Source organism: Saccostrea cucullata, unplaced genomic scaffold (assembly GCF_032062105.1).
Source record: "Saccostrea cucullata isolate Sc308-1 unplaced genomic scaffold, CSIRO_AGI_Scuc_v1 ctg249, whole genome shotgun sequence".
Lineage (NCBI taxonomy): Eukaryota > Metazoa > Mollusca > Bivalvia > Ostreida > Ostreidae > Saccostrea > Saccostrea cuccullata.
In genome coordinates, this window is record NW_026936117.1 from 26,405 (window position 1) to 37,828 (window position 11,424).

An 11,424-nucleotide genomic window follows, 5' to 3' on the forward strand; every position below is an offset into this window, starting at 1 on the left:
TAAAAGTGAAACAAGGTTAAGATTTAAAAGCAACAGGAGCGACTGAAAAAAGACCCAAAAGCACGGCGTTAAGCGCAGTCATCCTTTCTCTAAAAGAAAGTCAAATGAAATCCTAAAAAGAAATTAAAAGCATTTATACAAAATTTCGAATGTCATTTTCTATAAAACAGAAACAAAGAGTTTTCCAGCGTTCCCGACCTTAAGGCCACGAGCGGCAGAAATCATGAGTGATCACGATTCTCTAAGTAGTGGTACACCTCCTACAACAGCATCATCAACTGTAACTACGTCTCCTACATCAAAAACAAGTGATGCTTCGTCGTCTACAACAGCATCACCAACTGTATCTACAACATCTCCTACAACAAAATCAAGTGATGCTTCGTCTTCTTCAACAGCATCACCAACTGTATTAACAACAACTCCTACAACAAAAACAAGTGATGCTTCGTCTTCTACAACAGCATCATCAACTGTATCTACAACATCTTCTACAACAAAATCAAGTGATGCTTCGTCTTTTTCAACAGCATCACCAACTGTATTTACAACAACTCCTACAACAAAATCAAGTGATGGTTCGTCTTCTACAACAGCATCACCAACTGTATCTACAACATCTTCTACAACAAAAACAAGTGATGCTTCGTCTTCTTCAACAGCATCACCAACTGTATTTACAACAACTCCTACAACAAAATCAAGTGATGCTTTGTCTTCTACAACAGCATCATCAACTGTATCTACAACATCTCCTTCAACAAAATCAAGTGATTCTTCGTCTTCTACAACAGCATTACCGACTATATCTACAACATCTCCTACAACAAAATCAAGTGATGCTTCGTCTTCTACAACAGCATCACCGACTATATCTACAATAACTCCTACAACAAAATCAAGTGATGTTTCGTCCTCTACAACAGCATCACCAACTGTATTTACAACAACTCCTACAATAAAATCAAGTGATGCTTCGTCTTCTACAACAGCATCTCCAACTGTATCGACAACATCCCTTACAACAAAAACAAGTGATGCTTCGTTTTCTACAACAGCATCACCAACTGTATCTACAACATCTCCTACAACAAAATCAAGTGATGCTTCGTCTTCTACAACAACATCATCCACTGTATCTACAACATCTCCTACAACAAAATCAAGTGATGCTTCGTCTTCTACAACAGCATCACCAACTGTATCTACAACATCTCCTACAACAAAATCAAGTGATGCCTCGTCTTCTACAACAGCATCATCCACTGTATCTACAACATCTCCTACAACAAAAACAAGTGATGCTTCGTCTTCTACAACAACATCATCCACTGCATCTACAACATCTCCAACAACAAAATCAAGTGATTCTTCGTCTGCTACAACAGCATCATCCACTGCATCTACAACATCTCCTACAACAAAATCAAGTGATGCTTCGTCTTCTACAACAGCATCACCAACTGTATCTACAACATCTCCTACAACAAAATCAAGTGATGCCTCGTCTTCTACAACAGCATCATCCACTGTATCTACAACATCTTCTACAACAAAAACAAGTGATGCTTCGTCTTCTACAACAACATCATCCACTGCATCTACAACATCTCCAACAACAAAATCAAGTGATTCTTCGTCTGCTACAACAGCATCATCAACTGTATCTACAACAACTACTACAACAAAATCAAGTGATGCTTCGTTTTCTACAACAGCATCACCAACTGTATCTACAACATCTCCTACAACAAAATCAAGTGATGGTTCGTCTTCTACAACAGCATCATCAACTGTATCTACAACAACTCCTACAACAAAATCAAGTGATAGTTCGTCTTCTACAACAGCATCATCAACAGTATCTACAACATCTTCTACAACAAAATCAAGTGATGCTTCGTCTTCTTCAACAGCATCATCAACTGTATTTACAACATCTTCTACAACAAAATCAAGTGATGCTTCGTCTTCTTCAACAGCATCACCAACTGTATTTACAACAACTCCTACAACAAAATCAAGTGATGCTTCGTCTTCTACAACAGCATCATCCACTGTATCTACAACATCTCCTACAACAAAATCAAGTGATGCTTCGTCTTCTACAACAACATCATCCACTGCATCTACAACATCTCCAACAACAAAATCAAGTGATTCTTCGTCTGCTACAACAGCATCATCAACTGTATCTACAACATCTCCAACAACAAAATCAAGTGATGCTTCATTTTCTACAACAGCATCATCAACTGCATCTACATCTTATACAATAAAAACAAGTGATGCTTCCTCTCCTATAACAAATACAAGTGATGATTTCACAAAAGGTGAAACAACAACTCTAACAGTAGTAACAACAAGTGATACTATATCTCAAGGAGGTCCTGGGAATAACGAATTTCCCGTAGAACCCATCATTGGTAAGATTTAATTTTTTTCAGACGAAGTCTTCTAATAGACTTAGAAGACTTAATAATAAAATTCTTTTTAGAAAACCCGGATAGGTTTTAATTTTAGATTCATTAAAATATGAAGATTTTTTTTTTTTTTTTTTTTTTTTTTTTTTTGATTATGACATTATGACACATTTGCAAACAAAAACAAATTTTGTCTAAAACTTGTTTTTTCTTCATCGGCCGGAAATATTAAAATAAAAAAGAACACTTTTTAGATGAACTTTATACTTATTTTTTCTAGTTGCAGGAGCAGTTTTCCAGATTCATTTCATTTTTATGTTTAGCGGTAACGTTTTTGGTGATCCAAACTTCACGGAATCCTTGGAAGATCAGGTACATGTTGTTTTGATATAGTAGGGTCTATGTATGGCAAGCCCTTTTACTGTTTATTTGTGAAATAAAAATTTTCTTTCAATAAGAGAGATATCTCTCTAGCAAAGAAATATATCTTTTTAGCTTAGAGAGATATCTCTTTAAACAAAACAGATTTCTTTTTTTATTGAGAGAGATATCTCTTTTACTAAGAGAGATATCTCTTTTTTCTCAGAGAGATATCTTTATAAGCTAGAGAGATATCTCTTTAATCGAGAGAGATTTCTCTTTAAGCGAGAGAGATATCTCTTTAACCAGGTTAAAAGAGATATCTGTTTTAATTAGAGAGATATTGCTTAAAAGATTTTCAAAAAGAGATATCTTTCTGAGCTAAAGAGATATCTCGTAAAATGAAAGAGATATCTCTTTTCCAGTCATCCTTAAATTAAAATGATTAGTTCTCCCTTTTAAAACAAAAGCGAAACAGGAAGTAAAGTGTTGTGGAATAATTTCGCTGTTATAAAAAAAAAGACTTCGAGGAGCATGCAATACCCAGAATAATATATGTGCTATGTAGACAAAAATGCTATAAATCCCTTGTTTAAAACAACAAACAATAATGGCAACTTCGTTGATAAAAATGCTAAAACTTTATTATTCAGGAAAACGAAAGTAAGCATAAAATTTCAGATGCAATGGATCAAATTTTTTCATCTTATGAAATATCAAATATTACTAATTTGAAATCTAGACAACACTGCATTACTTGTCTTGTTTAGTAAAGCTATAATGTAGAAAATCATGAATATGTCGAAGTGTAAAAATACTTTAATGTACTTCCATGAATAAAATGCTTATTTCTATGGCAAGCCCTTTTGCTATTTATTCGGAAAATAAATTTTATCTGAAAATTACAGAGAGATATCTCTTACAAAATAGAGATATCTCCCAACTTAAAGAGATATCTCTTATTTTTAAGAGATATCTCTATAAGAAAGAGATATCTCTTAAAGTTAGAGAGATATTTTTTATACTTAGAGAGATATCTCTTTTTATAAGAGAGATATCTCTTCCACTTAAACAGATATCTCTTTCTCCTTGAGAAATATCTCTTGTGAAAAGTGATATCTCTGAACGTTAAAGAGATAGATCTTTCACCTGGAGAGATATCTCTTTCACCTAGAGAGATATCTTTCCAAGTTAATGAGATATCTCTTAAAGTAAAAGAGATACCTCTCTAACTTTACCTTAAGAGATATCTCTCAAAGTGAAAGAGATATCTTTCAAAAGTGTCTACAAGAGATATCTCTCAAGCTAAAAGAGATATCTCTTTATTGCGAAGAAATATCTCTCTTCATTATTTTTATGTAAATTCCTTTTGAAATGACTTCTCTCTTTACCGGAAGTAGGCTTTTTATTCATGGAAGTACATAAAAGAATTTTTAAATTTCGATATATTCATGATATTCTACATTACTATAGCTTTATTAAACATGAAAACTAATTCAGTGTTGTCTAAAGTAGATTTCAAAAGAGTAATAGTTGATTATTTCATAAGCTGAGAAAATTCGGTCCATTGTATTTGAGATTTTATGCTTACTTTCGTTTTCTTGAATATTAATCTTTAAGCATATTTATCAACGAATTTGCCAATGTAATTTATGGTTTCAAACAAGGGATTTAAAGTATTTCTGTCCACATCGTACATCTATTATTCTGGGTATTGCATGCTCAGTCTTTTTTCCTCCATTAGCGAAATTATTCGAGAGACTTTACTTCTTGTTTCGCTTTCGTTTCAGGGGCGGATTCATGAATTGAAGTGGAGGGGGGCGCAAGACTTAGGCAGGGGGTCTGAGGGCCGCCTTGAGGCCCCCAGTGGGTCCCGGAAGCTCATGGATTCCAGTGGTTTTGTAGGGTAAAAATGAGGTCCTTACAAAACTATGTTTTATGCTAACTTTGACAATTTTAGGGGACACGCGCCAGGTGCGCCCCCCCCCCCCTTAAATCCGCCACTGCGTTTGAAAGGGGAGAATTAATTATTTTATTTTAAGGATGACTGGAAAAGAGATATCTCTTTCATAAAAAGAGATATCCCTAGCTTAGAAAGATATCTCTTTTTGGAAATCTAAAGAGATATCGCTCTAACAAAGAAAGATATCTCTTTTAACCTTGTTGAAGAGATATCTCTTCGCTTTAAGAGATATCTCTCTCGCTTAAAGAGACATCTCTCTAGCTTATGTCTGTCTCTCACAAAAAGAGATATCTCTTTGCTTAAAGAGATATCTCTCTAAAGTATAAAGATATCTCTGTTAGTGAAAGAGATATCTCTATAAGCTAAAGAGATATCTCTCTATGCTAAAGAGATATCTCTTACGTTGAAAGAAAAAATATTTTACGAATAAATAGTAAAAGGGCTTGCCATATATTTCGGTAAAGGGAGAAGTCATTTCAAATGGAATCTAAATAAAAATAATGAAAGGGATATCTCTTTGCAATAAAGAGATATCTCTTTTTGCGTGAGAGATATCTCTTTTAGACACTTTTGAAAGATATCTCTTTAACTTTGAGAGATATCTCTTAAGATAAACTAAGAGAGATATCTCTTTCACTTTAAGAGATATCTCTTTAACTTAGAAAGATTTCTCCAAAAGTGAAAGAGATATCTCTCTAAGTGAAAGAGATATCTATTTCTCTCTGAGAGATCTCTTTTCACAAAAAAGATATCTTTCGGGGAGAAAGCGATATCTCTTTCACCTAGAGAAATATATCTCTTATAAAAAGAGATATCTCCTTCTCATAGAGATATCTCTTGAAAATGAGAGATATCTCTTAAAGTTGGGAGATATCTCTATTTTTTAAATAGATGTCTCTCTAAAGTGAGAGATATCTTTGTATTTTTAAGATAAAATTTATTTTCCGAATAAATTGCAAAAGGGTTTGCCATACCTATCACTGATAATATCTGTGATAACACAGTTGATTATAAGGCATACAAATAATGCAAAGGAAGTATGAATTTATGTATGAATTCTTTATAGATGAAAGAATATATATTCCTTGGGTTCGAAGACGTGATAGATGATATTAGGTAACTCATTGATATATTTCACAGTGACAATTCATACGTTCGAATAGATTATTTTTGATATATTTACTATACACGCTTAGGTTTTAATATTTCATAATCACAGATTAACGATTTTCGTATTGCACTTTTTGCACTTTGTAGAATTTCTCCATTAACAAACCCCAGGAGGAGGGAAAAACGAAATAGACATCTTATAGATGATAACAGCAATACTGATGGAAACCAGACTTTAGAGTATGCATAGTTTTTTTTGTGTTTGGCCAAAATCCACTCTACCTTAATATTTGACATATATTTTTGAAAAAAATATGTACTGCATACTTCTCTAAAATCCGACATTTTTTATATCCCCTTTCTTCTGTAGACAAAGGGTAAATACATCTGTTAAAATAGACGTTGACATTAGCGTGGCAGACTTGAGAGGTAAACAACTGAGTTTGGTAAATCTTGGACAGGCAGTGACAGACAGCATACAATCCAATCTGACCAAACTGAATACAACTGCTGGAAAAGTCTTAAATGACCTGGATGACATTATATCAAGTCTACGCAACCAAACAGAAGGTTCTCTCTCTCTCCCTTTCTTTCTCTCTTTATGACTGTGAGTCTGTGCAGGTGTTTATGTTTGTGTATGAACTGATTCACTTTAACTTCCATAACGTCTTTTACAAGGTAAAACTGAGTGTGATGCTATTCCTGTTGAAAAACTTTGTTTTCCGGGATACGACTGTACGCCTACTGCATCAAACTACACCGCTGAATGTGTCCATAAATGTACCTCTACGGGATTGACCTGTAGGAACAATGGACACTGTTATTTTGACACCGTAGTCCAGCAGACTGCTTGCAGGTTTTTGTTTTTGGCAGCATCCTGTTTTGAAATCATTTAACATTTTTTGCAACAGTCTTAAGATTCTGGTGTACGAGTGAAAACTTCCATGAATCTGAATGCTTATTTTGTTATGATGACTTTCTCTTGCCTCCTTTGATTATTTATTTGATTCTTGTTAAACAGTTGTCAAAAGAGTTTAATGACGATTTATTACGGACCCGAATGTGAAGAGAGGACTGGGAGATTTGAATACGTTGTTGGCCTGTCTGTCGGTATCGTTGGAGGATTGGTTCTCATAATTCTACTTACAGTCTGCTGCAGACGTATCTCTAAGCACGAAAAGACTGACAGGTAACAAAAATGTTTCTATGTTCTCTCCTTCACATGCATTAAAATTATCTTATGTTGTGGTATTGAACAAACCAGAATAATTTACTTGTGTTCACATTTAATAAAAGAACCATTCCACAAAGATGTACTGTTTTGTTTTTAGGGGAAAATTTGCAGAATGTGAAACAGATGTTTTAAAGAATAGATTTGAACTTAATGAGCTGAATTCCGAGATATCCATGGTAGAATATCCAGAGCCATACAAATATTCTGGAGCTCTAGGTGTTACAAACAAGGTATACTAGTCTTCTTATTGTGTTAGTTTTCAGGAAATTGCTATACAAAACATGGATAGAATACTGTAGAAATAGTTTGTTTCTTAGGTGTATGAGCAATTTGGACGTCAAAGAAAGTATATTTCTGATATGTACGTACCAAAGAAAACACTGTCTTTCCCCCAAAGTCCTTATTTGAGTGATCCAGGGGCAGTAGGAAATATTGGTACATTTAAAGATGTGAGTAGGAACAAGTTGTCAACAATGCTGTCAATGCTCTGAGGAGTTCCTCATAATGGCATACATTTGATACTTTAACACTGAAATTTTCTTATTTCAAGTGAAGGTTTTATTAATTTCCCAGACAATTTCCTATTTAGAGATGAATTATTTTGTAGGATGAGAGTCTTATTATTTTGCATTATCATTGTGTTTTTAACTTTTTATGTGTAATTTCAGTTCTCTATAAAGAGGCCTCAAGTTTTCAATAATCCAGTGAATGACCTGGACAGTCCATACTACAGACCGCAGACACAACAACGTCCCTATAGCCAGATATAGCAGTACATACCGTAATTTTACATAGAAAAATATGTCAGATAGAGGTATTTTTGTCTAACCCAAATTATGGGGATTCTTGAAATTTGCAGAAATAAAATCTAATAATCAAATGGGGAAAATTTAAAAATTCTTAATTTAAATGTTATTTTAAATAGCGACTTCGTTAAACTTAGCCATACTTTCTTAATGAGATCATAGGCAGGGGAAGAGCCTCGGTTAACATCCATACGCTCCTTATATACCGGTACCTCGGTTACGCGGCACCAAGTCAAAAGTATCTCGCTATGAACCTCTAGCATGCTGCAGTAGGGAAAACCGTTACAAAAATGTATTAAGATGGGCAACCGATTTAGTTTTTAGACACAGATGCGTACTTGAACTGCATGTTTTGAACGGTATGCATGATTACAGTCTTGGATAATAAAGTTTTATAAAATCTTTGTATATCAGCGTGCTTAAGTTATACACATACATGTATTACGACGCATCCGTCGATCAAAAAAGTGATTATATTTTTGTATGTATTTTTAACGAACTTAATGAACAACATTCATGCAATCATTAAAGTATCAATGAAAAAATATCTTCTATATTTTCTGTATTCTATTGAATCCATCAGAAAAATGTTAATTCATTATAATCAGTGACCATGAAGTCAACCTCAACAGAAATTTTGAAGTTGTTGATTACGTCCTATTGCAAAAACTATGCAAAGTTGAAATGTTAATATAATTGCATAAATTGAAAATAACTTTCGTGTCGCATATCAAAGGACACATTAGTGATGATTTGAATAAAAGCATAAAATCAAATATTATAATTAAGTACATGTATTTGAAAAAAATTAAATAATATCTATGATTAGATATATCATATAAAATATAAATATTATTACTCCATAAATATATTTCTATAGTTCTAATTACATGTACAGGATCTGCTATTTCTAATTCTACATCTGACCTTAATCTTAATTATACTTGACAAATTATAGACTCACTTTTTCTGAGGCATTTTTTCTGTATAGAATTTTCAAATCCCTACGTATACTTTATGACTTTTGTGAATAAACCCTTGTTTTCTATACATATATCTTGTCATTTACTGAATAAAAACATTATTTGTTCTTATACAAGTGTTCTGTCTTTGCTTACAGGGGCAAGAAGCAACGTTATATGAACTAAGGAGCATATAAACCTTTTAAAATAATTCACCCCGCATCTTACTGATTGTCTTTACAATTTTACACATGAAAACTTATTTGATATACAAAGTTGTCGAGATATTCGTCTTCAAACAACTATACAATAAGAAGAAAATTTTCCATGTTGCCAATAATTCAACATTTATATATTTATATACCCCTGCTTGAAAAGTGAGAGGGTATGTAGCAATTAGGATGTCCATCTGTCTGTCTGTACGTCCGTCCGTCTGCTACGCTTTGGAGTACCCATCTCGTATCCGCAACTCCTCTAATACCACAGAATGAAATTTGATGAGATTTTCACAGAATCTTTATTACATACCGGTCAGCAGGGGATGCTCACTCCTCCATGGCACCTGATCCCACCTCTGATGTTTTGGAGGTCCGTGTTTGCTCTGCTCCTATTTTTGTATCGTTTTATGGACTTTGATATTGAATATATACTGTTCGTTATCTTCATGTCTTTCATTGCATATTATTCCTGAAACAATAATAAAGCACTATACAGAAACTCATTTTTTGATTTAGAAAACAATGTTACTAGAATATTTACGACTGCATCTTCATCTAAACTACTTGGATTGAACCTTGTAGATTTAGGGTAGATGAGATCTATGTCTTGTATCCCACCGGTCCCGGACAGGAAGTCCAACACTAATGTAGATTTATCGTCGTGTCTCTTGCAAAAATGTTTAAAAATTTTAAAACGTGTGAAAGGAATGAAATTGTTGTACTGATATAGAGCTATTTATTAATTCTATAAGTTGAAAGTGAAATTAGAAATACCGGAGGCAAAGATTCATAACATTTTTTAAAATGATAGCAGAAACAATTTTTCCAGAATATATTTTATCGATTCTCAGACGACGATTGTTAAGTGCTACTAAGTAAATAAATTTATTGTAAACTACTATTTCACCTAAATTTTTTAATACCCTCATGGCCTCGTCTACAACAGAGAACAGTTGAAAAGACTACGACAATCAGTAGCAGTACAAAGCCTAGGGTACGTGAATCCTATCACCGTCGTTAACTTCTTAATTTGCCCCGTAATATAGTGACGGCAAAGAGGATCGACAACTGTTGGTGTAAATATTTTCCAGTATTTTTTTATAAATATATTTTCGTAGTCTCAAAGACTAGATGAATGAACTCTCACATCTTTACGATCAAACGAGGATTGTTCGAAATGTTCGTGGACGATGTCAATCTTCGTTATACTACTTTCAAGAAATTTAAATAAGCTGATTTCCGAGATGTTATGTCGAATATTATTAAAAATGTAGCTTGCAAATTTAGTTATTGTCCTGCTTTGTTCCCGAAATGTATGACTGAGATACCAACATCGATTGTAATATATTGCATTGGGATTCACTATAATATGAAAATTAATCAAGTTTCAACATGATGACACATATAGTAATGCAATTAATGGACAGGAGCGTTTTTTTTGCTGAGATAAATGTCGGGCTGACTACGGTCTTTTTCAGATGACTTTCTTCAAATGCTTTATACCCCATATGCATGGTTAGGAATAACATTAAACAGATTGGGGGAAAACGTAAATTCCGCTGTAATAGTGGTATCTCACTATTATAGTGAAATTACGCTATACATGTATTTCCTGTCGTAGATACCCTCAATTTCATCCGATACCATGCAAGGTGTTTGAACCGCAAGTCATGGTGGGTATTAATTAAAATGATCAAAAACTCTCATGCTTGCATGTTTTGAATTTTAATGAATTTTCTACCTTTGCGTTTAATAATGCTAGCACTCTTTTTTATAAACGGAAGTTGCATTTTTAACATATCAACCGATGATTACTGGGTATTGAAGCTTGTTTGAATCTCATTTATCCCTCATTAAAGTGCACAAATTGATGCTTGTTACAATTGTCAACTCGGACTGGAAAGGATTTATGGAATTAAACAAGAAAAAGGCTATTTCTGTCTGCATGGTTACGGGTACGGAGGCCCATTAGAGTAAACGTAAAGACCCATTATTATCGGTCGCCGCTGCTACGGCCGATCTTCTTGTGGTTGTGTAAGATAGTGCACATGGGAAGTGAGAAGTTATTTTTGTAATACAGTAAAATAATTCTTCATTGATAACATGTAGAAAATCATAGGTAAAATCTGCTTTAAATTAAATATTAATTGTTGTTATAATGTTTCAATTTCATTGTGATTTCTCATCAAGATATTTGATAATTTTGACTATATAAAAAGAGTTTACAAAAGGTACTATATAGATATAAAAGGAGATTATGATTTTCAAGATAGTAATGACGTGGTTTAAAGTCCATGGTTAAAAAAAATGAAAAACTCTTCAACTAGTAAAAATTCTTTTGAATATGT

At 33.4% G+C, this 11,424-nt stretch overlaps 1 protein-coding gene across 1 annotated transcript; it reads left to right on the forward strand.

Annotated features, from left to right (window-relative positions):
• Positions 1-223: 223 nt before the first annotated feature.
• On the forward strand, positions 224-7,860 carry LOC134244779 (mucin-2-like). Its single transcript, XM_062727020.1, has 10 exons — positions 224-2,426; positions 2,704-2,795; positions 4,574-4,689; positions 6,004-6,096; positions 6,227-6,426; positions 6,535-6,712; positions 6,878-7,045; positions 7,188-7,320; positions 7,408-7,539; positions 7,759-7,860. The coding sequence occupies exons 1-10, from the start codon at positions 224-226 to the stop codon at positions 7,858-7,860; spliced, it is 3,417 nt and encodes a 1,138-aa protein (XP_062583004.1).
• Positions 7,861-11,424: the final 3,564 nt, after the last annotated feature.

Bases quoted from the DNA above. Each gene is read 5' to 3' on its own strand.
- LOC134244779 (XM_062727020.1), top strand. From the start codon at position 224: ATGAGTGATCACGATTCTCTAAGTAGTGGTACACCTCCTACAACAGCA. The intron at 2,427-2,703 runs GTAAGATTTAAT...TATTTTTTCTAG, and splicing joins TCCCGTAGAACCCATCATTG to TTGCAGGAGCAGTTTTCCAG. The intron at 7,321-7,407 runs GTATACTAGTCT...TTTGTTTCTTAG, and splicing joins CTCTAGGTGTTACAAACAAG to GTGTATGAGCAATTTGGACG.